Genomic DNA, 27748 nt, shown 5'->3' on the forward strand with positions numbered 1-27748 from the left:
ATACAATGAACTCATAATTCACGGTATTTCTTTCATTAGTATTTGAAAGAATTGGGAAGGTCGCGCAAATATTGATCATATGGGAGCGCTTTCAGGCTGGATGAATTATCAGGATAGTCATTTTGAATAGATGCGGACCACCTTAAGCTTCATTGCACAAAACATGTTTGATGATATGAAGGCTATTCCTTGAGCGCCTAAAGCTAAGTTCAAACGTCGAATTATCCATGAGCCGTGTTTAATACAAAGGCATGCAAAAGAATCAAGTCGATTGTTTTTATCTTCATTTGCATGCATTTGCATTGAATACGGCTCATGGATAATACGTTTGAACTTAGCCTAAAGACAATGATTACGTACTGCACACACATATTTGAAACGCCAGCGCAACAGGCGAATGACCCAGCAACAGCAAGTTCTAGAAACGACTGCAGTTCGTGAAATGGCTTTAGAATTCTTACTACTAGAGTTTGCCTTCAAAAATACAATGAAACAACGGTCTCGATAGAATATTTATATTTTATTATTACTTTTTTAATATTGTGTACAAAAATACAGATTATTCGAGGACACACTCGTACCCTCTCAAATTCGTAATCTCGATTCATTTCCTATCAACACTACCCCTACTTATCCCTAAGAGACCTCAACGTACCACTGATCAAATACGAGATTCCTGGTAACCGGGTAACCGGAGGTTGTCAGCGACACAGTACTGCCTTTACATTTCGGTCGCAAAACGGACCGCATAACACTACTATAACGCAGTGTCCCCGAACATTAAACCATCGAGCCATATTAAAATATACAGCCAACCTTAAAAGGGTTGTCCAACTAAAAGACATTGCCAATGTCAGAAATGTCACGTGCTAAATTTTCCCTTTTTCCATGCAAGTAGAATATCAGAATGTTACAGACTGAGCGGACTGTTAGCGAAGCGCGTTAAATTAAAATATGCAGCAACTTCTCCGGTAATGTGAATACCACAGTGAGTCACGTGACTGTACTGGAAATATTTTTTTAGGTGAACAACTTAGATCAGCTGTAACATAGAAATCATGTGACATGAACGCCATGCCCATTAGTGACGTAATATGTGACATGATTCAATGTTTGACGTCATATCACTTTTCGTTGGCACATTTGCACCATAAGGCATAGTTTGACGACGTTCTTCTCGTGCGCCGCTCCAAATGCAAATACATGCAAATGACGTAGCCGATTGTTCCATATTTATTTGCATGCATTCACATTTGGAACGGTACATGCAAAAAACGCGTCGTCTGAGCTAGACTTTACACTAGCGGCACAAAAGATAATAAAGGTTTTTCTCCATTGGAAGTGGTCTCCAAAAACTCGCGAAATACACGTAGACATTTATTTTTACTTTGTAATAATTCGCTTTCAGAATATTAGTCTTTAAGTGATATTTTCTATTTTCACTGGCTTTTGGATACCACTCTGTTATGGTCTATTCTGGACTAAAGCAAATTTAAGAATATCATCTTTTTTTGCGATAAACATAATTTACCATCACGTTGTAGTTACTATCTAGACTGTTATATAATTCTACCTTTAACTTTACATTGGAATATTCTTCATAAGAAGAAACTATTTCTTTTTGTCAAAAAGATCGAGTATAATACAGCTTGCTGGTGACAAACAAAATGATCAATTTCATATTATACAAGTACCACTGCATAAAGAATAAGAAATAAAGAGATTATTCAATGTTCTGAATATAGTGTAAGGAGAAGCAACGAAAATGCAACATTTTCTCTGAGGAAATCGGTCAGCGACAACACTCTAAAAATGCCAGCTTTTTGAGCGCTTTACTGCTAATTCGTTATTGCAATTTTCATAAGTCTGCGAACTGGAAATAATTTCCAATTGTTAAACCGCTTTCTGACTTCCGCCATTCAAAGTCAGAGTCAAAGTCATCATTTAGTGCTCTTTGATTGGTCAGCGCCTTATGAAGAAATGGCGGGATTGTAAGCCATTTCAGTGCTAGCCAATAAAACCGCTTCGAAGACTTTGAATGACGGAAGCCAAAAGGCGATTTAACTGTTGGAAATCGACGGCGAGATTTCGCAAAATTTTGAAAATCGCAGTAACCCATCTCCAGAACATCTAACATTTATAAAAGACCCCTTGACTGAATTGCGTTTTTTTGTTTGGTCTTTCTGTTTTCTATACTAAAGGAACTCTCACTTATTGATTATCATAAAATTCAGAAACGAATAAAGTTTTATTTTAAATATGGATTTGACCATAAACTACTATAAGAAAGTTCAGTTTGGAAGGGGTTAAATACTTTTTATTGTATTCGTCTACACAAGATCTACGCAATTCTAATTCCGGGATCTTTGAAAATATAATTCCAAGGTCAATCACTTTCAAGGTTGGTCCTGTCATAAGAAAATAAATCATTTCCAACATTTTGCGCTCGAACTACTCCTTCCTCATTTCGGGATACGATTCAAACCAAAATAATTTGGGCTTATATCCTGAGATTTAAACATACCGGAATTCAGTGGAATTTTTTATCGACTGGTATATAAACATCACGAAAATGATAGATCAATAAAGATAGCAGACACGGAAGATGTACCCTCTCGATCCAAAATGCTATCAACCGGAATTGTTTCCTTACTATACCTTAATTTTTCTTACTTATACCATTGCAAAATAGTCCAGGCATTTTATGAAAAAGCAATCATTTAAGTCATTAAAGGATTTCATTCTTGTTTACAGTCTAGCTTTTCTTTCTTCTTTAATAGCTTTATCAAAGTATCACATCTTTTAAAATGGCTGCCCTCACCACATATGGTGCCAAATTTACAGTGCGCTCATAATATAATAAAAGAGTACAAAATAGCTGATAGAATAAATGTTTATAGCCGCCACAAAGACATCCATATCTAGTAGGCACTACCATATTTGATATACTTTGAATTGTTATTAATATCCTTATTAGATATAGACATTATCTATTTAAGTGTAAAATATAGCGAATAAGAATGTGAAGTATTAATATGCTATATCAAATTATTTTTTTTATTTTAAAACAATAAAATGCCTGGACTAAACATGCACACCATAATATAGTCAACTTTTGCCAAACGAACATTACTTCACCTATTCCTATATTAAGGACACCTTGAATTACGGATACCTCGTTAGCAGAAATTTGGCTATAAAGAGAAAAATAGACCGTTTTTATTATGTTGCGCGCGCATCCAAAATGCCACAGACTTAGAGCCCTAGCTGATCTTAAACGGCACACGAAGAGGTCTTTACAGATGAAACTATAGAACATGCTGTCAGAGCGCTTCTTTCGAGAAATTTCAGAGTCAAATTCCCCTTCGTCTGCGTTTTGAATCAGCCGTGGCCCGCAAGTCTGTGACATCTTGGATGCGCGCAACATCGTGAAAACGGTCTACGAGGAGCATACCATAACAGTGAGGAGAAACATTATTTTGATCGTAGGACATCAAGGATCCGGAGTTTCGACAGGTGGATCCACGGCACCAATTGAGTCGATGCTTGCGTGACACCTAAAGTCAGGTTCTGACGTACGTTGCATGACGTCAAGACCGACTGCGTGACAACTCGTAACGTGACGCCTCTAACAACAGTCTAAACATACGACTCTTCGGTAAACATCATTTTCTCTATGTCATCATGGGAAGGTGATGTGTAGTCCGTGGATGGAACATCCTTCGGTATCCAGATCTCTTTCACCTTGGCGATCTCCTCTGCCGTCTCCGCGCTGATCTTAAGCCCGTTCGCCTGGGCCTGCTCGCTTAACAAGTCCTTCAGATCGCGAATTTGAGTCACGTCGGTTTTATTTTCGGAAACCGAGTCGGCTCCGACGCTCGATCGATCGTCCATGCTCGATACTGAAGATGAGGAAGAGGTCTGGCTTCCGCGCCGAAGCTCTACCGCTCGATCGCTCGTCCCCATTCTCGATATGTATGTCGTGGTGGTGTTCCTAACGTTAAAAGATGTCTCCGTATCATTGCCCCATGGAGGTTTAGCCCTAGTGGCTTCTTGGGGGAAGAATTCCGAGGGCGGGAAATGCGGCGATCCACCCCCATTGTACAAACACTGTTTATTGTTCAACGTTGATCTCAGCTGAGACCCCGTCCCCGTAGTGCGCTGGACTCTTTTCCCACCTTCGCTGGTGGTCCTCCTGTGGTGTAAGTTAAGTCCGAATGGCGAGTGTTCAAGTCTCCTTGAGGTGGACCCCCCGGAGCTTGTGCTAGTATCGTCTCTATGATCAGGCCAGTTCTGATCTGGGCTGTTGAGCGGGAAGGGGGAGGTAGATTTCACCGGCGTGGTGGGTTCACTTTGCGACAAATCAAGCTTATCGGGTCGTCGGAAAGCACTCGTGCTCGGAACACTTACCGAGCGATCACAACGATCGACAGCCCTTTGTTGCCATGGGTCTCGCTCCTCCGAATCCTCTTCGACTTCCTTACCAGATGGCGCATTCCCGTTCCCCTCGCCACCCCCCTGGAAAAACTGCGGCTTATTGCCCACTTTCCTTAGCATGTGTTGGTGGTACGAGGGAGCCGCGGGCTGCCGCCTTCGATCCACTGCTTGGAACACTTGATCGGGCGTAGGTGAAGGTGACCGCTGCACGGGCGAGCCAGGTGACGTCACATCCGGCTCACTACTTGTGCTTCCCTGGGTTTTGACAGCAGCGTGTTTGAATTCGGGAACGCGGTTCACAGACGCGAGATAGGTAGGGGTGGGGTTCAGGCGTGGGTATGCTGTGACGTTTTCCGTCACAGGTAACGCCTGTACGGTTTGCGGAGAGTGCGCGCGACGAAGTATCGCAGTCTCAAGTTTTCTACCGCTCGGTGTCGTCTTGGATTGTTTGTGCTCGATAAGCTCCGCGCTCGTCGTGGTACTACTAAGCTGTCGTCGCATTTTCGGAAACTTCCGACTCCCCTTAATCCGCATTTTTATTGATTCCGGACCGCTCCCGACAGGTTCCGAACACCTTCGACCGATATTCGATTGCGGTTCGTAAAACGCCGCACGGAGCTGATTCATGTCCATGTCGTGTCTGCGTAAGACTGGTGATGAGTTAGGCGAGCCGGAAGCGGAATTCGGGCTACTGATGCTATTCCTATCAGGAAACCCCGCAGACAACAGATTCCTATTCCTTGAGTCTCCATCGTACAAGTTTGAGTCGCTCAAATGAAGAGAAGACCTCTCCCCTTTAGGGCTCAGAGGCTCTGGTGAGTCCAACCCTTCATCAGTAGAAGACTGACTGTGAAAAATCCTTCCTTCGACGCCATTCTCGACGTCTAAAGACTCCTGATTCATGACAATTTCACTACGATCTCCCAACACGTTAAGAACATTCTCGCCAAAGATATCCACGAAGTGTTCAATCATGAATTGTACTACAGGGGGCACAGCGGACGACTGCTCAGTTGCAGCAACGCTGGACCCCTTGGGCGCCCAAAGCATACTGGGAGCGACACATACTGCCAAGTTATAAGCCGTCATGTTGTTGACGTCCGCGTTGTCGGCAATGTGGTAGAGCACGCAAAGGAAGCGTTTCAAGATCTCGATGCTGTACACGCTGAGATTTTCTAGAATTCTGAGTGAATAAAACTGCAAGTTAGTCTCATTGAAATATGGCAATATGAATTTTGTTGTCCATAGCCCCTACCTCTCCCTACATTGCTAATTTGACCTCGAGAGTAAACAACATCGCCAAAGGACCGTAAAGCGGCGATGTCACAAGTTTACTTCCGGTCGATTACGTAACAATCTCCGATTTGTACGGAAAACGCAAAAAAACATTTCAAAATTGTAAAGGAGAGTGTCTATTGGAAGTTTCTTTGAAGATAATTTGGAGCGAGATATTCTTCTTTCTCTTGTCGGTTGAGGTTTTCGTCGGCCCTCCGGAAGTAAACTGGTGACACTGCGGCTTTAAAGAACGACTGTCATTCTAATAAAATACCAATCGCGAGAAAGCATCCATTTACATCACCTGACATGGAAAAGCTCTTGCGATATGTTCCATTGAATTTGGAAAATAAAGCACAAGATTTTATTTTCAGGGGAATATTTTAAGATTTCCCTTATAATTTGTTTTCCAATAATGGTTGAAAACAATAATAAAGGTGTGGCTGACAACGGCTCTTTAAGGTTGTAAGGAACTGCTTACAGTTTGATTTGTTGCGCTCTCTCGGCGTCGTTCTCGATGTTATTCGTCGCGACAAGATCGTCGTAATATTCGCTATCCAATATACAGTCAGGCAACCGTCGGAGAAACTCCTGGAACAACGAAACGATATCGAATGAGCTAGTGCCCCCTCGTAGGCTCAGAAAGGGAAGTTCCAAACTGTCGACACTAACAAACATCCGAGCAGACACCGACCGGATGCCGACACGTGTTCGGGCAGCTGTCGGTGTTATATCGGATTAGTATCGTCACTACTTCGGGTGGACGTAGACACTGTTTTGAGCAGATAAAGACACTGCTTCGGCCAGGCACAAATAGAGTCATAAGTCATTGTTTGAAATCAATAAATAGCACTGTGTAAATTTAGTTTTAAGATTTACCTTTAAAACAGATGCAGTCACAATGACCGATACTTCTTCAAATAAAACTTCCTTCCCTGAGGAAAAAAAATCGCCACATGAACCTAATTCAACAACAAAGGTGTTCAGAACGATACGGGGTATTCCGAGTCCACATACCCGAGTCCAATTCCTGTTTGACCTCCTTGGCGCGTCGTGCGTTCGCTGATTTACGGAAAATTCCTGTCACGCCAGGGCCGTAACGAAACATGTGTCGCATCAGCTCCTCGATTGGCTTGGGCACTGGCTCCTCGTCTGTGCACAAATCTTGTAACGGTAGACCGAATAACCTATTGGTTGAATACAAAGTCACGCGTCACGCAAACATGTCGCATGTCACGCAAACCCTTTGACACAGACTCCACATCCGTGCACAGATCATAATGGGCGAGACTTGCTCAATGTCAAGAAACGCTTGCTACACAGGCTATAATTTAACGTGATGCTGACCGGAATTAGAACCCCACTGCACTTGGGTTTGTTATCGTTATAGTTTGTAATAAACGCCGCTCTCTAATAAACAAACGACTCCTATCTATTGAACGCCGTTTTTCGAAATTTGATAATTTACGGTAGGTGTCACGCATCATGCAGGCAACCCGTCACGTTAAAATGTGACATCACGCCAGACGTGACGTCACAAAAAATGCGATACGCAACATTGTATCACGTCACGCAACAATTGCAATGTCACGCAAAAATGTGTCATATGTCACGCAACAATGTGCCACGTCACGCAACAAATTATTATGTCACGCAACAATGCGCCACGTCACGCAACATAGCGTCATGTCACGCAACAATATGTCATGTCACGCAATAACGGGTGACGCCACGCATCAATGGGTCACATCACGTGAGGTGGCTTACCTTCCCGGTGAGACGGGTTGGATGTCGTTACTGTGAGGCTTGGCACCTGAAGTCTTCTTGTGCATCGCCCAGTTGATGATAGGAGACTTCTTGATTGGGTTCTTCCATTTCTTGCTCGGTGGCTGCACCTCTAAGCATCGGGCACAATAAACAGAATTAAAGGGATGAAAGAACAGGCACATTAACTGATGAAACGGGACATTGAAAAATACTAACATATTAGATTATACATGTTAAGGAACTTGAACATGAAGGACAAACACGCGAATTGTCGGAGAGAAGCGCAGATGGACAGACAGACAAAGAGATAGAGAGACAGATAGACAGACAGACAAACAGAAGGATGTTTGGACAAAAATGCAAACCAAGCGAAAGACAGACAGACGGCAGGAAAGATTTAGCGAGGGGCAGACGACTGACACCTAGCTGGACTGACAAACAGCCGGCTGGACGGACAGACAACGTAACAGACAAAAAGTCAGACGGTTGGAAGGTCGGACAGATTTACCGAGGGGCGGACGACTGACGCCTAGCCGGACTGACAAACAGCCGGCTTGACGGACAGACAACGGGACGGACAGACAGACATATGAACCCCTTGCGTTGTTATGCATTACCTAGGATTATCTCACTTTGTGCCTTGCGAGTGATTACGGGAGTTACTACTTGGCGGTTCTTCGTGTTCATCTGGCTCAAGACTAGACGTACATTATTGTTAGTTTGCGATCATACCAGCGGCCCATACCAGCCCTGACAAATAGCCATGGGACCAGGCTACCTCTTGCACACAGGAGTCTCAATATTGGGTCCCTGACAAACAGCCATGGGACCAGGCAACCTCTTGCACACAGGAGTCCCAATATTGGGCCCCTGAAAAACGGCCATGGAACCAGACTACTTTTTGCACACAGGAGTCCCAATATTGGGCCCCTGACAGACAGCCATGGAACCAGGCAACCTCTAGCACACAGGAATCCCTATGCTGAGGCAGTTTTAAAGGCCAGTTAACAATTAGCATAAGTTTATCCTTATCAGCGATAATAAATATTAGCATTTAGAATGTAGGAATGTCTATGAATTATACCAAATTGAAGTTTTGATCTGACTTCTGCTGGGATAACTCAAACACCTTTTCTTGCATCTTACCAATACATGTTAATGAGGTAAAGAGAAATAAACTTCGTAGAATTTATCGCATACAGACGTTTATCTACCGGGGGAAAGTTCTTTACAGAGTTGGCACTAATGTCACGCAGAAAACGCGTTACGTGAATACGTGGCTAAAAAGCGAACACATGGCATAAGTGTATCACATATGGGGGTGATCTGAACAAAGCATGTCGATAACCCACTCCTTTGTTATTGTTTATTTATTCGCGAGGAAACTTCAAAATAACAGTCCACTAATGATATCTGATATATTATTTGCTGTATTTGATTGGAAATATCTTGGTTACTCGCTTGAATTAGCCGATGGAAATGGATGCTTTGTGTGACTCGCCATTGAAATGGCGGCATGATTGGCATTCTTTAATTGAATGCGTATGCATTCCCCCCGGATACTGATTACAAAATGTGTGACGCCATAAGAGAGTGCGTGACGTTTTGGAAAAAGTGCGTGACAGCAAGACTATTATACTTACCGAGTGTTGATGTAATCTTTACAGCTTTCCTCCTTCGCTTTAGTATAAACTGGCACTGCGTCTGTGGCGACACAGGGTCCATGGCGGGGAGATGCTGGTCGTAGTCGAACGCGCACCCTTCCTCGTCCGAACTGGAGCCCTCGCGAATATGGCTCATCTTTATGGCGAACGGAAACTCGTGCCCTGAGAAGAGGGAAAAAAGAAAAGCGACAGCTGAGTCGAGTAGTCCGATAGCCGGGTCTCAAACAAACAGCGCCAAAACACTTAGCTTCTTTTACAGGCATCTCTCTATAGGAAAAATAAAATGACTAGAAACGAGATAGCCACCTCTAGGGCTTCCTGTGTGACCACCATCTTTTCCGAATCTTTACCGAGCACTCCTCTTCATAGCCTGCGTGCAGCCGGAAATAGTTCCATTATTACCGTCTGCGAATTACCGACAGAAAGCTTGTTTACACCCCCCGCGCACCTACCGCCGGAGTGAAGCGATTTCTGATTGGCTATCATCTGGTTCAAACGTAACGAGCCACGCGATTGGTCAATGGCTCCATGTTCCCTGCATTTATATAATTTTTCGAATGTTATGATTTTGCACGAGAGTTTGACAGCGATGGCGCGAAGCGTGCAAACCAATATGGCAATTTCTTCGTGTAATTTGTGCCTCACGGATGTAGCTAATAGCGACCAAAAATTTGTCATCGGGGGTAAAGGGAAGTTCGATATAGCCTTTGAGCTGAAAAGTCTTTCTTCCACAAGAGTAAGCGAGTATACGTTCCGCGGACGAGCATCTTGCCTAATGATTCGAGGTCCTCTGGGAGTTTTCTCTCTTTGTCCAACAAAGGCCATTTAACTCGAACAGTTACAGCCACATGTGGGTTTGGAGGATTCGGAGTATTTGTAGCAGCGGTAGCTGCATTTGTAGCAGGAGCTGGAGTTGCAACAGGAGCTGGATTTAGAGGGCTGACTGGCCATTTCGATTGTTAGACCATTGCGCACAGGAGTAGAAGCGAGTTCTTCTGGTCTTGAGGATGATGACTTTCCCTGTGATTTCGTTGGTGTCTTATACGTTTCTTGCTCGGTGTTCTGATTACCTCTATAATTATTTTGAAACAGGTCTTCAATGGTTTTTAGTTCTTGAAGCAACTGTGTTCGTCGCTTAAGTTTTCTAAAGCGCAGACGACAAACATACTCGCTTACTCTTGTGGAAGAGAGACTTTTCAGTTCAAAAGCTTTATTGAACTTCCCTTTACCCCCGATGACAAATCTTTGGTCGCTATTAGCTACATTCGTGAGGCACAAAATACACGAAGAAATTGCCATACTGAGTTGCACGCTTCGAGCCTTCGCTGTCAAACTCACGTGCGAAATCATAACATTCGAAAAATTATATCTGCAGGGTACATGGGGCTATTGACCAATCGCGTGGCTCGTTACATTTGAACCAGATGACAGCCAATCAGAAATCGCTTCACTCCGACGGTAGGTGCGCGGGGGTTCTTAACAAGCTTTCTGTTGGTAATTCGCAGACGGTAATAATGGAACTATTTCCGGCTTCACGCAGGCTATCCTCTTCAATGTGTAGTAAGATATTTCAGAATGAATTCTAAGTCATTTCCGAATGAGCATCGAGTCATTGTCGGATGAATAACGAGGCATTTCCGAATGGATAGAGTCATACCCGAATAATACCGAGTCTTTCCCGAATGGACAGAGTCATTCCCTCATGATACCGAGTCATTCCAAAAGTCATTCCCGAATAATACCAATGCATCTACGAGTGAACGAATTTGCCCAAGCTACTCTCCCGTTCATGACAAGTTATTTCAAAGTGAAAACCGAGTTATACCCCAACAAATACCGAGCCATGCCCGAGCAGACAGACATTCACTCCGAAATACTTACCAATAAGTGGGCATGCACCCTCCTCTCTCCCTGAAAGCACCCATAGTTGATACTCAGTCGGGTCTTCCGTCTGGAAAATAAAAAACCGTTAGAATGGTTCCAATAAAACAACCTATTCCATCAGGGCTTTTTTAAAACACTGTCGCTGGCTTAGAGCGAAAGGATAACGATCTGAAATCGGAAAACGTTTTAAGTCCAAATCTTGGTCCTAGCGGATTGCCTCAAATAAAACATATCAAGGAAATTCAGCCAAAAATTGTCGTTTTTGCTAAACGCGGTCACTTCCATATAAGGAAACTAATATGTTCCTTATTTGGAAAAACTGCATGATTCTTGTCATTCTAAAGGTTGCCGTACCAGATGTGCTTCGTAAACATGTGGGTGGGTAGGTAGGTAGGTAGATAGATAGATATAGTTTATTAGCAGCTTATACACACAAGTACATGGCTGTCATGCTAACAAACATTAATTTATATAGATATAAAAAAAACAAGTAATACAAGAGTCCAGCTACTTTTAGACTACCCATCCCTAGATAAAAAACAGTCATATATAAATTTAGCGACCTCCCTCTGCGCTGTTATAGGAGGATTTATTAGGTTCTGAAAAAGGAGTCTTTCATCAACATATCTTTTATCTTTCATGACCTTTTTAACTTTTAAAACCTCAAGCACACGTTTTCTTTCCATCTCATGTCGCTTACATTTAATTAGGAAGTGGAACTCGTCTTCGACCTCCCCTGAATTACACTGAGAACAGATTCTGTCCTCAGGCTTTCTATAGGGCCTCTGGTAGCGCCCAGTCTCGATTTCAAGTTTATGACTGCTAATCCTTAGGCGGGTGAGGGCTTTTCGGTGGTTGAGGTTGTGAATGTTGTAAAGGTATGTCTCAAAATCGTATGTCGTTTTGAAAGTTCTATAAGTTCTAAGTTTATTTTTTTGACCGGGCTTTTTGGAGACATTGAATATTTCGCCCAACCAACATTGAAATCCGATGTCTCGCAGCCTTTGCTTGTAAAACACTTTATCCTGCTGCAAGGCATCGTTTTGCAAATTGTTGGTTAGGGTTTCGCCCGATCCACACGAAGCGGCAATTGCTTGTAATATTTTTAGCCAATTAGTTTAAAAAGGAAGTTGAAGGCTCTGCATTTGGCATTTATGGAAAGGGGGTATCTTCCCATCTCCCCAAGGCAAGCATTGTTAACAGCGGTTTTTGTTCGCCAAGCAAAAGTTTACAAAACAGCACATGCACTGCCTCAACGGGGTCGCTCCCTTTCTGTACCTTCTCGACTCCCCAAACTTCGCTAGCATACAAAAGTAATGGCTAAACTAAAGTATCAAATAGATACCTTTATACCTATGACTGCGCACATCCCCCCCCACCCTCGACAAATCCTGAGAACGCGCCTGTTCTATCAAAGTAAACAGGAGGAAAGAAAAAAAAAACGTGAAAAATACGTACCTGGATTTGGAACTGATCTATAGCGTAACGGAGCACTGTGCAAGCGTCATCTGTGTTAGTGACAGTGAACGACTTGGACTATAACAAGAGAAAAAAGACCTTAACAAAAACACCTATTCTAGACACACGCTACAATATATTACTTGTCCCATGCGCATTTGCCTGTACACTTAACTCCTGATAATAGACCTTGTACTATAGCACACGTCTACACCAGCCCACTATACCTTTATGGTCCTCGCAAGGATATCCATTTTTATCCCTATTTTCCTACGTGTACTATCGCTCTATATTCTAAGGCAACATTGTACTCTGCTTGAACAATGGTAGAGAATGGATATATTCCAATATCCATTTTCATCCCTATTTTCCTACGTGTACTATTGCTATATATTCTAAGGCAACATTGTACTCTGCTTGAACAATGGTAGAGAATGGATATATTCCAATATCCATTTTTATCCCTATTTTCCTACGTGTACTATTGCTATATATTCTAAGGAAACATTGTACTCTGCTTGAACAATGGTGGAGAATGGATATATTCCAATATCCATTTTCATCCCTATTTTCCTACGTGTACTATTGCTATATATTCTAAGGCAACATTGTACTCTGCTTGAACAATGGTGGAGAATGGATATATTCCAATATCCATTTTCATCCCTATTTTCCTACGTGTACTATTGCTATATATTCTAAGGCAACATTGTACTCTGCTTGAACAATGGTGGAGAATGGATATATTCCAATATCCATTTTTATCGCTATTTTCCTACGTGTACTATCGCCCTATATTCTAAGGCAACACTGTACTCTGCTTGAACAATGGCGGAGAATGTGGGATGTAATAGCTATATCACTTCGATAAACCGGACAGTGAGCAACAAATATTAGACAAACATGTTTCGCAAGTAAAGAATATTACTCACGAAACCGAACGAATCTGGTGACTCCATCTCTCGGTTGTAGACTTTGAGGGACAGCGTTCGCGGCTCTTCTATATCCTTCTGTATCGTGATATTTCTGAAAGAAATCACAGTTCAAACGTCGTTTTCTAATTTGCCACTTGCACGAAGAAGTCACGTGACTTTCTAAGTGGCAAATTCGCACCAAAATTTTCAGACAAATGAAACTCTCTTGTTGATTCGTTTGCGCTGAATAAGTTGCTTTTTGTTGTTGTTATTTTGCCGCAAAAAGCCGAAGCGCGCGAGTTTGCCTCCCAAAATGTCACGTGATTTCCTAGTGGAAGCCACCTATAAGATGTATTTCAAGGTGTGTGAAAGTGAAGATCAAACAATCGACATCTATAGACACCTAATTTACCCGGGTGCTAATAGGTGGTGATCAATAAACTCTAGTAATTCCAGAACCATACATTAGGTACCTTTAACGGATTATAGTGTGATTTGTACATATTTTCTGAATTTGAAAGAAATACACTAAGAATACATTTTGTAAATGCTATTGCCACTGACATCGTATTTTGAAATAGGTGTATCTAAGAGACCATGATGATCATGGTCTCTTGGTGTATCTCAATAGATGCATCTCGGGATGACTGACGCAGGACTCCATAGGTGAGCGGACACGAGAAGTGGTGGGTAGGGGAGATACTTACTTTGCTAAGGCGATGTACCATGCATCTCTCTCCTCGATGGTACTGCAAAATAACAAAAAGACAATGACTGCCAATAGTGATGCTGGTTCCAAATACATGGACAAACCCAGAAACAATGAAGACGGAACAACAACAACAGTAAAAACAACAAAACCGAGAGCAACAACTACAGTAATAAAAGCAATAAGAATAATAGAAACAACAAAAACAGCAACAACAACAAAACAAAAACAGTAGCAACAACAATTTGCAAAATCAACAGCAATAATAACAGTAACAACAACAATAAACAAAAACAATAGCATGGACTCACTTGAACGATAGTACGCAGTTTGTAGTTGGCCAACCGAGAACAAAAGACTTGTCACGTGACTTGATAGTGTCACACACTTCGTCGATACAACTCCCGAGCCATAACTCTGTCAGGCGTAGGCGCTGCTTCAGTTTGTAAGTCGCTGGGGTCCTGGGGAAAGAGCCAAAGCAACAATAATTTATTTGTTTAAACAAGAACGTCAAAATCTCGTTTTCAATGATATCTTTGGACAAGACCAGAAGAACTTTTCTATGGCAACGAACTTGTTGAATATAAGACTCATATAAGCTGAAAATTAAAGCTGAAAATCATACATTTTTAAACAAACTGGTGCGCTTGACGTCTAACCAGCAAAGCATTTTTTTGCAAAGAGCGTGCTGTATCAAAATTATTTTCATATCTGACACGCTTTAGTTAGGGCAAAAACGTCGTATTATCCATGAGCCGTATTCAATGCAAATGAAGATGAAACAATCGACGCGATTCTTTTGCATGTATTTGCACTGAATATGGCTCATGGATAATACAACGTTTGAACTTAGCCGTAGGGTACCTTAATTTTGCAACATTTTTAAATTTGTGAAGAATAAGTGGCGCGGAAATTTCATTTAGTAAAAAAGGCACTTACTTTGGTTTGGCGATAATGAGAAGATCACTAAACAAAAACAGGTGACGATCCTGGCTGGAGATCCCCTGCGGTAAACAACAAATAAGATTCGTGTTAAAGACACTCGGATGGACTTACCACAGACACTATTTCAGGAGGGGTCACTTAACACAGACAATTGTGCAGACCCCTCCTGAACGAAGTGTCTAGTTAGAATCGGTATACGGAGATGATACAAGATTTCAGGGGGGTCACATACTACAGACAATTGCGCCGACCCCTCCTTAACGAAGTGTCTAGTTAGAATCGGTATACTGAGATAATACATGATTTCAGGGGGGTCACTTACCACAGACAATTGCGCCGACCCCTCCTGAACGAAGTGTCTAGTTAGAATCGGTATACGGAGATAAAACATGATTTCAGGGGGGTCACTTACCACAGACAATTGTGCAGACCCCTCCTGAACGAAGTGTCTAGTTAAAATTGGTACATCAAAAGATTGTAATCCTTCAGGGGGGCCTGGCTCAGATATGCTTTTGATTTTAGCTGGGGCTTCAGTTGGGCTATTCCTGGAAAGAAAGGAAACCATTTATATATATTTTTAATGGCGTTCTCGCATCCTTTTTAGCAAAGGATTATTTGTAATAATTTAAAGAAGGTTAAATCAGCCTTCCCATGATGCATTGCATATTTGTTTTCATCACGCAGTTAAAGACAAATAAGGCAAATTCTAAAGACTCTTTACAGACAAGACCCTTCTTTTTTATAAATGCTGCCACTTACGTCACAGGAAATGCAATGCATCACGGGAAGGGTGAGATGGCCTCGCGACACTCGCACAGCCAAAGAGCCAATCGAGGTTTACTAAGACCTAGGGCAAACGCCGTTCTTTTCATGTGCCGTTCCAAATTTGCCTTTCGAAAGGTGCATAAAACAATGGCGTTTAAACTAGGGCTACGTGACCTAGTCGTACAAATTAATATGATATTTTGTATGACCATAACAAAAAAATTATATTTTAATGACAATAACGCGGATGGTAATGGATTGAAAAATCGTGTAAGCCGAGTTTTCTTACGGTTTGACAGTAGATGATAATGGCTTGACGGAAATCGAGGATTTGATGGACGCAGAAGGAGCGGATCGTCTACGGTGCGCATGATAACGGTATCTCTGGAAAACAAAATCTTAAGTCAATGCAGAAGCCTATCACTAGGAACGTACAATTTTCATGTAACTACAACGAGAGAGCATATTATAGACTGGCTATTTTAAGAAAATATCATCAGGCTATTTTTAAAAAACATCATCAGCTTCGCCCAGTCCCTCTAGACTCTCAGAATGTCTCTGACAATCAACAAAAGAAAACAGAAGAGCGGTAGAGGTCGTTCAACGCCAAAGACCTCTTAGAACCTTCCACGACGAGTCAGTGACGTCATTAGAAGAGAATTATGAATAACGGGCGAAAAAACAGCATTCCCGCCAAAGACCTTCTAGAACCTTTGTAACCACTGACGTCATTTGAAGAGAATTATAAATGGCGCGCAAAACAAACGTTCCTTACTAAATAATTGTTGGAATTTTGAAGCTTCCAGGCATTTTCTTTTAAGTTTTGGCATTTTAGGGAGATAACTGTGTAACGCACAGTAATAAAACAAAGGCAATTATCTTTCAATATAACAGTAGTCAGGGTTATTTCTTGTTGTTTCTGATAACAGAAACGACACCAAACAACTGCTCACCAGATATGCGATAGAGGCTTATCCAGTACTTGTTGTTAAAACTAAGCCAATATTCTGCATATTTCATACATAGATCCTCCAGGATTGAAAGTACTTTTTTTAATATAGTGTAAAGCAAAATTGAGATGTTCGATAGCAGTGTAATTCCCGTGTCTTAAATATCAGGGGAATGCCGTAGGATTGTTTGTCGTAATCGCGTCCTCATGTCTTTAGTGTTATATCTAAAAGATAAGACGGGATTAAACCGATAACAAGCGCTTTAGCCTGTTTAGCAAACGTATCCTTTAGTTCCTTCAGGACGTTTGACATAGGGAAGGGTTTGGTCCTTAGTTCCCATACAGTTTATGGAAGGCTATCAAGTAAACAGACACAAGTATCACGTGACCTAAATAAACCACTACTTGCCTAGATTGATCACGTGACTTGCCTGGATCGATCAAGCGACATGGCTAGATCGACAACGCGGCTTACCAAGATTGATCACGTGACTTGCCTCCACTGATCACTTGACCTCGCGAGGGCTTATCACGTGACTTGGCCGAGATGTGTCGTCTGGCCTTGCCTGAACTTATCACACTATTTGCCTTGATTAGTCACGTGACCTCGCCGTACTGATCACGTGACCTCGCTAGGACTGATAGTGTGACCTACCTGGTTTGACTCGCCTTCGGTAATACAAAGATTGTCGTGTGGAAAGCGGTCCTGTACTTGAGTTATCTTGACCTTTAAAAAGAGGAGCGTGTTATTGATATTACACAACGGCGTCTAAGCCGCTTGCAAACAGCAGCATTGTTTAAAAAAAACAAGAAATCGTTTTACTGAAGTTTTCAATGTTTTGCGAAATCTCATCTACAATCTAATAAAACAGCTTATCGCCTTCTGGCTTCCGTCATCCAAAAGCCTTGAAGAGGATTCATTGGCCAGTACTGAAATGGTTTCCAATCACGCCACCTCTCCGCAAGGCGCTGACCAATCAAAAAGCACGAAATGTAATAAATGACAACTTGAATGACGGAGCCAGAAAGAGGTTTAGCTGTTGGAAATTATTGACAAGAGTTCGCAAACTATAGAAAATCACAGAAAATAAAACTGAATTTTGACGCTAAATATCCTTTTATAGGTACGACAAAATACAGCATATAGAAGTATATTTGCTTTTTCAGGCAGTCCCTTTTCCCTCACCTAACAACACCCTTCTTTGAAGTGCGAGCGAATGAGAAAGCACTTCATATTTCCGGGAGAGTTTCTATGCAAGCACTCTTAAATTGCTCAGAGGGCTAATCTAGGATTTTTATCGAGATTATATCATCATAAAAAAGAGAATGCCCGATATGGCTGATCCCAAGTTTATGACCTACAGAAATATCGAATGTCTAATCGCGTTTGGGATTCTATCAAACTGAAATACATATACATATATTTTTTTACTGTTGAATCCGTTGTATCGCGACGCCGCATTTTCAAAACATCGATTTGTTTCTTTTTTCTTTGGGGATTTTCTGTTCCGCCAGTCAAATTATTCTAAGCCAATCAGATTCTTGCCATCTCTCGCCTAGTGCAGTTGCCTGGCTTTCTGTCGCGACACTGTCTGGTTTTTGTCCAGAGGATAGCCAGAGAAGTGCACAAAGCGAGACTCTGATTGGCTCAGAATGGTTTTACTGACGGAGCATAAAACCAAGGCAAATCGTGTTTTGAAAACGCGGGTCGCGATACAACGGACTCGACAGTAGTGTTGCAATGGAGACTTTACATATAAGTGCCATGGGTATAAAATAAATGAGCAAATGTGTAAAGTAAGGATTAAATCCAGAATTCTTAGCATGTGTCCCTAGACATGCAGATAGCCTTCCAGCGCAGATATCTTTGACATTTGCACCTATTTCAAATAAGGTTACAATTGGAGAAACCAGGTGCCACAGCCCGCAATGATTCATGGTCATCAAACAACGGCAACACACAGGAATCGAGAGAAAAAAAATCCGTCACGGACAGTCATGGCAAAGTGTAAAAAAATAACACCGACCCCAGTTTTTGCTAACTTAAAGTCTTACAGACAGAAAGAAAATAAATTTCCTTCATGTAGATTATATACAAATGATTAGCGTAAACATACCGAAACCTTGAAGTGCATTTCTTACCTATTTCCATCCGCTAAAAACACAATTTTGTATTTATATGAAAGACCAAGGGTCACCTATTAGCCCAGATATTCCTTTTATGATTTTGGACCGTTTTTAGGCTTTCCTCTTAAATCACTTTTTAACCGTGCAAGTTCGCCCAAAAAATATCAAAACACGGAGAAAAACAAGGCTCAGAAAAAGCATTCAAAGTGGATAAGACGCCTAATGGGTAAATGATCGCCACTTTAAACTCTAAATGTTAAAAGATGTTGCCTGATGCCTGAAACCACAGACAAAAGACGGAAATTGAAAGCATTTTGTTTCAATTTAAAAATATTGTACAATTAAGTGGTCAATAAATTTACGTTTTGACGCGAATGTAACAAGACACGCACAAAAAAAAAACAGAACCAAAAATATACAATGCGTGAACTCGAGCACCAATCACAACATTGTGGACAAGTATTTTCGAAAAAAGGGACTATCGAAAAATCAAAACAACGTCGTTGTCAATATGAGACAATCGCTTAACAAGGGATACAGAAAATGTGTTTGTAATTTTAAGATAGGAAGGGAGGGGAAAGGAAGTACATATGGATTTGGCTTTGTGACGTGGGTTAGCTCGAATAATTCCGAGATCAATATCTTAACATAACAATAAAATATCCAAAATTATACAAATTCCCTACCAAATAGACACGATTTTGTGATTTTCACTATGCAAAATTGCGGATTTAAAGAACAGTGAATATATGGGTATGTGGACAAGATGTGGATTGTTTAAAAAAAAATAATGTATTTATTGTGACCGTGATTTTACACTGAAAAAAAGCTCGGTACAACAAAACCGAAGCATGTAACCTTTTAGTTAAACATCAAACGTTAAACGTCGAAAACAAAATAGCAGTTAGTCAGTGATTCGAAAACTCTTCATGACAAGAACATGTCAAACAGTCCACCGCATCACGACTATATAACCAGAAATAAACAACATGACAATATAACAAGTGGCAAAATCAACATGTCTGAGACGTTATAATAACGGGCGAAGTAATACAGACGAAACTAGTGTGTACGGCAAAAGAAATGCACGTATTTTTTCACTCAATCATTACATGGGAAGTGACATTTCATACTAGTTGCGGACCTGTACATCATACGACCATAGATAGTAACATTGCTCATAAGACGATCAGAGTAATTTGACTTTGTTTTACTCGATTAAAACACAATTCGACTCACCAGGGCTTCAGGTTTGATTTCAACAGGACTGTTAATATATAACGCAGCAAATGGAAGACTCTCTAACACAAGATTCGCCGTACAAAACAGGGAAGACGAGTTGTCTTGGTGTTTACTCGCCACCATTCTATGCATGTCACGCAACTATAGTCGTTTTTTCCACACAATAATCGACATTCACGAAGCGATACATTCTTCAATTGACCTCCCCCTGCGGGCAATGTCTTTTTCTTCGAGGCAAAAACAGTTGATGTTTGTGGATGATCAGATTGTTGGGTTTTCCGACCGCGACACGGTGAATACTGTTGATGCCAGCATAGATAGAAAGGTGATACCAAAAGCACGAAGTCTTGCTCGAGTTGTGATTGAATGTTTGTGTCAATTATCGCTCAAGGGGCCCGACGCAAGGTCAAATAAGCCCGCATGGACATCCCTAGTAATGTAAACTGCTGGAAATGTCAGACGTCTTTCAGGTGGGATTAATGTAGGGCTGTTCTCTAAAGTGTTTGACGAAAGGATGTGAAATTCTACCCTACCTTCCCTACTCTAAATATTGATAAAACTGTACTACTCTGTCTCGACCAATCAAAGAATGAATTGGTTGCTACTGGCCAATCAGATGAGCTTTTATCTGTCCCATCAAAAACGAACCTTTTTTGAGGGACCAATCAGAAGCAGTTGCCGTGTATTATTTGACCAATCAGTGGAGACAACAAAACAAAGCAAATTTTTATATTCAGAAAAGACAGGGATAACGACGTACGCAGATTTCAAAGTAGTGTCTTGTATTGTGTTATCCCTGTTAGAAGTGTATTCGCGGCAGCCTTTAAAATCGAGAAAATTTGGGAAAAGTATCGAATTTGTCAGACATTGACGCAAAATAATGATATCATGAGAAGACTGAGTTAAAGGTACCAGATATAAATGAGTTACTGTTGCTGTTGCAAATGATCTTACCATTTTTGATACTGCTGTTGTTATTATTGTTGTTAGTGTAGTTGTGGTTGCTTTTTTTCTTGTTATTCTTGTCAATCATTATTGATACTGTTTTATTTGCTACTGCTGTTGTTATCGTTACTGTTGTTATCGTAATTGTTTTTGTTGTTGCTGTTGCTGTTGTTGTTGTTGTTGTTGTTGTTGTTGTTGTTGTTGTTGTTGTTGTTGTTGTTGTTGTTGTTATAGCAGTTATTGCTATTATTGTTGTTTTTGTTTTTATTGTTGCTGCTGTTGTTTTCGTTGTTGCATAATGATGATGATGTATATTATTATGATGGCGGTGATAATGATGCCGATCGTGATCATGACTTATCGATCACAACGCATGCAATCGCAATATCAGGGCTTCCATGAAGTGTTTGTTAAATACAAACGTTATCTGAAAACGTGTAGGAAAACTGAAGACTTCGTGTAAGAAAGCACTAACTGGAACCCGTAGGTTTAAAATTGCAGAGCAAGAAATTAAAAGCCAATAAGAATGTGAGATGTGCTATCCGGGGAGCCCGACATGACGGGAAAACCTGGAAAATTCGCAATTCGAGATAGAGAAAGAAGACACAATTTCTTACAATGGCCATCGGTTCCTTGTATTCCGGACTGATTTTGGAAACACAAATAACGTGAGGCCGAAATGCAAATATCCAGATTTTTGCTTTTTAAGATTTTTTTTCCTTGATCATTCTTGCGCTATGTATGAGCTCAGGGACGAAAAGCTCAAATTTCAATGACACTTTACAAAACGTCGCATCAATTTTAAAAAAAGTCGCAGCATTTGATATTTTGTTTGCTATTACTCACAAAGTACTTAGAGAAATTTTCCGCCTTATTAGATCTGAAATGAGCTTATTTGAAGCGTTAAGTCATAGTTGGCAGAGCGTCGCTCTGTAGTGCCGGTGCCTCTCAACACTGGGCCCTGGGTTCGAGTCCCGGTTCCGACGTGAGTTGAGTAGCTTAGTTGAGTAGCATCCAATTGGCTTCCATTCATAAAGCTTGTCTATCAAAACTTTAATTCGCATCCAATTGGCTTCCATTTATAAAGCTTGTCTATCAAAACTTTAATTCGCATCCAATTGGCTTCCATTCATAAAGCTTTTTCATGGAGGCCACGGTAATGCGCGTCGCACATTAAGGTTTCAAACACACACAACACAGTTAAGGCCTACTCTTTAAATGGATTGCGGATGCTCTATATAAATGTCCAAAAACAAATACAACAACTTACCTCGTTCTCAAAAGCATGAAGCTCGTCCTCGCGTTGATATATTATCTAAACAAAATAAATATCGGTAAATAAGTGATAGAGGTAGAGCAAAAAATATATATGTACCGATGGCGCGTTTATCTTAATGTTCATATCCAAGGCGAGGCGCTTTCTCGGGGGCGGGGGAAGGTTCACTTATTTGAGCAATTAAGGTAAATGAGAAATGAATAAAACTAATAAGAAATTAATTAATCAAAAAATATAAACAAATAAACGGACGAACAAATAAATAACATTTATTCATGTTCGCAGACTTTTTCAGACATTTTACTGCAAGAAACTTCGTCTTGCCCCTCGCTTCCTCGCGCGCGAGCTGAGCAAAACAAAATGGCGGCTACTAATCGATGCGTCGCTTTTTTGAGCGCGAAAAACAGCATAGGCCTGCAACAAGGCTGAGAAAATCATTTCACGAACTTTAATGAAAAACAGTCTAAGGTATAAGTAGGGCAGCGTGCGGTTAGTTTATCTTAAAGGCGAGTTTGGCCCAAGCTGCTAACAGTTAGTTTATCTTCTTTTATCCCGCGCTTAGAACAGCTCGCTCGTCACCTGATAGCAAACAGTCGCCTTAACACGTGCTCCGTAACCCTGATAACATAGCAGCTGAAAGCTATCATCGGCAGCACGACTTAATGAAAACGCAGTTAAACCATGTCATTACAAAATTGCCATACTAGGATCATTTGAACACGACTTTACAGTAAAACAACGCCATAACAGAACTGTCATTATGCTTGTATGAACACGACTTAAAACCACGTCATTAATTCTGTTAGTTTATGTTACTTAGCATAGTACGGCATAGTACGCCATGACAGAACTGTCTGTATGCTCGTAAGAACACGACTTTACCTAGCGCCTTAAAACCACGTCATAACAGATCTATAAGAAGACTCATGTGAACACGACTTGACTTAGCGTAATACGGCATGGTACGCCATGACAGAACTGTCTGTAAACTTTACGCAGCGCCTTAAAACCACGTCATAACAGAACTATAAGAAGACTCAAGTGAACACGACTTTGCTGAGTGCATAAAACCACGCAAAAGCATAGCATACTTGCAGCAGTAAAAGCCTTGTCAAGCAAGTGTGAACGAGAGTCCTCCCCTCCCCCCCCCTCCCGAAATCATCAACCTCGGCGGAAAAGTCTCTTACAGATTTGAACTTGGTAACCACGCGGTCGAGGTCAGTGTAGTCGGGATGGTCACGTGACGTCTTGTCAAATAGGCTTGACAGGATTCGCCCGTAATCGGTCACGTGTTGCAGCTAGAAGAAAATCGGATAATGTTATTAGTCAATAAGCATTCGGGGCAGTGCTCGGATAGTACTTGGGCGGATCGGATAATGTTATTAGTCATTAAGTATTTGGGGAAGTGCTCGGATAGTACTCGGGCAGTGCTCGAGTTGTACTCGGGTAGTATTCGGGTAGTGATCAAACGCGATTATACCTAATTACACTTAATTTTCGCGTGACTCAAATTTCGCAATTTCAAAAGATTCATGAAAATAAAGTGAGGTGAAAATTAAGTGTCGCGAAAATTAGGATGCGCGAAAATTAGGTGAGTACACAAGAAGCCTTTGGGGAAATATTGGCCGTTTAATAAGCTTTATGGAAACACCTTGTCTATTTAGTCATCTAATGTACATATAGTACGGTAGGTTGAGTTGGACTTTTATTTTAGATTTTTATGAAACTAAATTTAGCCCACGCATCTTTTTGTGACATATTGTTTAAGTTCTGATAATTACAGCACAATTTAATTCCACTTGTTTTGCATGATTTTATTATCCCAAAATCGCGAAAATAAAGTGGTCTGGTTTTTACGAAAATAGGAAAATCGCGAAAGTAAAATGTCGCGAAATATCGCCATCTCAAAATCGCGAAATTTACACGTCGCGAAAATAAAGTGTAATAAGGTATAAGGAAACCTAGGCAAATATATGGAAAAATGACAACCGGAAGTAGATGATTTCGGTTTTAAACGCTATCGCACGTAGGTGCTTGATATAAATCTACTGGAAAACGTTAACTTCCGGTTGTCTTTTGTCGTTTGTCATTCTTATGAGCTGGTCAAGTTTGAAAAAACAATTATGCTAGCTGAATCTTTCCAAATAAATGTTACAGGAACGTTTGTTACCGACGGATTGGGAATAAAATTTAAAGTCGAACCAACCAATGACTTCAAGACAGAATAACTGTACAAGCGAACATGACGATTTTGCTCAAAACTCAAAACGTGAATTTAATTACCATCATCGAGGACCCAGGGCGTCGCGGAGGTCAGCGGAGGCGAGCATGGCCTGGCCTCCGCGACGCCCTGGGCCCCGGAGATGTTTACCGGCCTGTTAAACATCTAATAGCCAATCCTATATGGAATGCAACAGTTTCCATGCCAGGCGCCCGTTTCTGGAAACACTGGAGAATTCTCGGGCCCGAAAACTTTATTTTGCATTTTTGCTCAAAATGTTTTCCTTCTAGAGAACTGCTTTCATGTTTTAGAGACAGTTTAAACTTCCTCTTGGTTTGTATTCCAAATGATTACGCTCAATAGGGGTATTTTCGAAGTTTTGTTAAAGCCAAAAAGTTACCCGAAAAAGTCTCGGGTGACTGCGAGGTCCCGAGAACTTTCTTAATATTTAAGCCATGTGAATTTCGGGCCCGAGAAGTTCGGGAAAGATCAAAATCTATAAAACCAAAACGAGGATTATCCTTCACATGAATCTTTGTGGTAAAATACGATGTTTGACGATATTTCAGCACATTTAGATACCATAAATTTTAAAGGAATTAGCCAGCTTTTCAAATTTAAGGAATAAAACGTTTTCGGGCCCGAGAATTCTCGGGTGTTTCGAGAAACGGGCACCTGGTCAAAATCCTAATCTAAGACTTTCGCTAATCTAAGGTATGGCTACCCAAGTAGATAAAAACAAGGTGTATGTGATTACTTGCAGGAGGTACTTTATAAAAACAACAGCAGCTCGCTGTATCCTGAAATACTATTCCTGGTAAAACCACTCATTGAGCACCCCACGAGGCCATAACAAGGTCAACAAGTTATACAAACACATTTGGCCCTAAAAGCGTTCCAGGCAATGCCTCTTATATTTCATTCAATGCGAAATACAATAAAACCTCGCTTAAGTTAAAGCTTACGTAGAATTTGATTCATACTTGAATGGATTGGATGGATTCATACTTGAATCATCAAATGAGAGAAAACCAAGTTCGAGTTAGAATAAAATTTTGGGTTATCCGAGTGGAAATGACGCATAAATAATTACAACGGAACTCAAAGTTGGTTTAATCTTAAATGGTAAAATCACTACTACTCTTACCAATAGGTTTTCCTAAAGTGCAAAAAAAAAAATGGATGAATCGACAGGCTAAAAAGATTGACCTTTAGAGCGATAAACAGATAATAATAGTACGGTATTGAACAAGGCCTTACACATTGAGCACGCTGCCTACGAAGAACACGTTTACTCCATCGGCGTCGGCTCTTCCTCAAGCTGCGTTTGAATCGTATACTTAGTCTAACAATGACTCTCTTTTTCTTCTTCCCCATCATTTCGATATCTTCCTTCTAATGTGACTGTGCCTGTGGTTAAGTCACTGGCACCGCTGGTTAACCGATGGTATTTTGAAGCGAGTATAAAGATCCAATATCCAAAATTTGCCAAGACGTCTGTCAACAGTGTTAAAAATTCAAACGATACACGAGCAAAGAAGTTGGTTAAAATTACTATACTTCGTCATTTTCTTATACGAGCTGGACATCACTAAATGCTGAAGTTATGAACCAACTGAAATTCAAAGGATAATTCCAGTTAATTGGTCCCACTTTCGAAAAAGTTAATGTGTTTTCTCTTCACGAGATATCTGTAGTTTGTCGCTTCGTGACAATTTGTGGGCTTGAGCTCTGCCCACTACTTATAAAAGCGAAATTTGGCTTTGTATTCATTGTGTAGGCGCATACTTATAGATAATTGACAAAAGGAAATTACTACTTATCTAACTGACAGCTCGTAAAGTCGATATGTCAAAATCTGGACATAAGCAAACACCGCGCCAACTTCACGAGTTACGATAGCTAAAAAGTTTTGAAATTGCTTGCGTTAGACAGTGTGCGTACTGCTTCAATTAAACCCATGAATGTTTAGAACATTTCGCATGTTAAATTAGGAGTTTAAGTAATACGGAGGGGAAGACAGATTGGCAGTGATTTCCAAAGGAAGAAATTAGCCTCCTCCGCAGGCAACTCATAATGAAAAGGACGGAAAGAATGGGTTACCTGTGGCGAAATTGCGGAGGAGGGAGACTAAGGAGAACTCCGTTTTTTTGCCACAGGAAACCCAATCCTTTTTTTTCTTTTTCTGGTCTTTGAGATTTCTGCGGAGGAGGCTAGGAAGAAATAATAGAAAAGGATTTTTTTTTTCCAACACTGGACACTTAATCAGGTGACAATTAATAAAACTAGCATTGCTTCTGCTATTGTGTATAAAATAATAAGCAAGTAACAAAACCAAACAGGACTAAGGTTTCATTAATTAGCTTTCATTGTTCGCTTATTTCTTAAAACTCTAGTTTTCTGAGTTAACATACAACGCATAAACATTACTTCTGCAAACGGTACAGCAAGAATCTCTAAATCGGTTTGATATCTATTTGAATCACGGCTGTTGTTCACAACAACCATAAAAAAAAAAAACGAACGACGATGAAACAGAAAAACATAGAGTATAGTTGTATTTTGTAGTAAATCACCCAAATTCCGATTTTACATTCACGAATGCGTAAATTTTCACAAAAGCCCGAACAATGGCGTATTTTTTTCCTTTATAACTTTTATATACACAACATTCTATAGCATCGCATCCTTGAAACCGGACGCACGCAGGCTAATAAGCGACGACAACGTTCATTTGAAGGAGGATTGGAGCCTCTCGTAAAAGTTTTTTTTTTAATGCGGGCTTTCTGTGGGTAAACGGGCTCAAGTCTATTTATCTACTTCCAAAGGTAGTCGGAATCTCAAAAATGCTGGAAAAGCCCCTATCTTTTTATTTCCGAGTGAGAATCCTGCAGAGAATGCGAGGGTGCTAATTTTTCGTGATTTTACATTCACGAATGCGTAAATTTTCACAATGAAATAAAAGCCCGAAACGATTTTGGATTTTTTTCCTTTATAACTTTTATATACACAACATTCTATAGCATCGCATCCTTGAAACCGGACAAACGCAGGCTACGAAGCGACGACAACGTTTATTTGAAGTGAGGGTTGAGACTCTCGTACACAGGGTACCGCTAGAAAAAAGTGAATGGAAAAACAAAAAAGTTTTTTAACGCGGGCTTCCTGTG

General features: G+C 40.8%; 1 protein-coding gene across 5 annotated transcripts in view; it reads right to left on the bottom strand.

Moving 5' to 3' along the window:
* Positions 1 to 501: 501 nt before the first annotated feature.
* Positions 502 to 27748, bottom strand: part of LOC5510315 — a 43829-nt gene continuing 16582 nt past the window's right edge. For 2 of the 5 annotated variants that reach the window (XM_032379453.2, XM_032379452.2), the window contains 18 exons: positions 23545 to 23655; positions 22352 to 22396; positions 17423 to 17494; positions 16108 to 16202; positions 15466 to 15598; positions 15048 to 15112; positions 14420 to 14569; positions 14107 to 14148; positions 13418 to 13511; positions 12486 to 12563; positions 11025 to 11094; positions 9123 to 9305; positions 8097 to 8177; positions 7480 to 7609; positions 6730 to 6899; positions 6592 to 6647; positions 6194 to 6303; positions 502 to 5620 (listed from right to left, as the gene is read on the bottom strand). In XM_032379453.2, coding sequence (XP_032235344.1) covers positions 3640 to 5620; positions 6194 to 6303; positions 6592 to 6647; positions 6730 to 6899; positions 7480 to 7609; positions 8097 to 8177; positions 9123 to 9305; positions 11025 to 11094; positions 12486 to 12563; positions 13418 to 13511; positions 14107 to 14148; positions 14420 to 14569; positions 15048 to 15112; positions 15466 to 15598; positions 16108 to 16202; positions 17423 to 17494; positions 22352 to 22396; positions 23545 to 23655 — 3666 coding nt within the window. In that variant the 3' untranslated portion in view covers positions 502 to 3639. Of the gene's footprint in view, positions 5621 to 6193; positions 6304 to 6591; positions 6648 to 6729; positions 6900 to 7479; positions 7610 to 8096; positions 8178 to 9122; positions 9306 to 11024; positions 11095 to 12485; positions 12564 to 13417; positions 13512 to 14106; positions 14149 to 14419; positions 14570 to 15047; positions 15113 to 15465; positions 15599 to 16107; positions 16203 to 17422; positions 17495 to 20133; positions 20645 to 22351; positions 22397 to 23544; positions 23656 to 25838; positions 26328 to 27748 lie in introns of those variants that run through there. The other 3 variants (XM_048721648.1, XM_032379454.2, XM_032379455.2) reach the window with 3 other exon arrangements.

This window comes from Nematostella vectensis, chromosome 14 (genome assembly GCF_932526225.1).
Source record: "Nematostella vectensis chromosome 14, jaNemVect1.1, whole genome shotgun sequence".
NCBI classification, from domain to species: Eukaryota; Metazoa; Cnidaria; class Anthozoa; order Actiniaria; family Edwardsiidae; genus Nematostella; species Nematostella vectensis.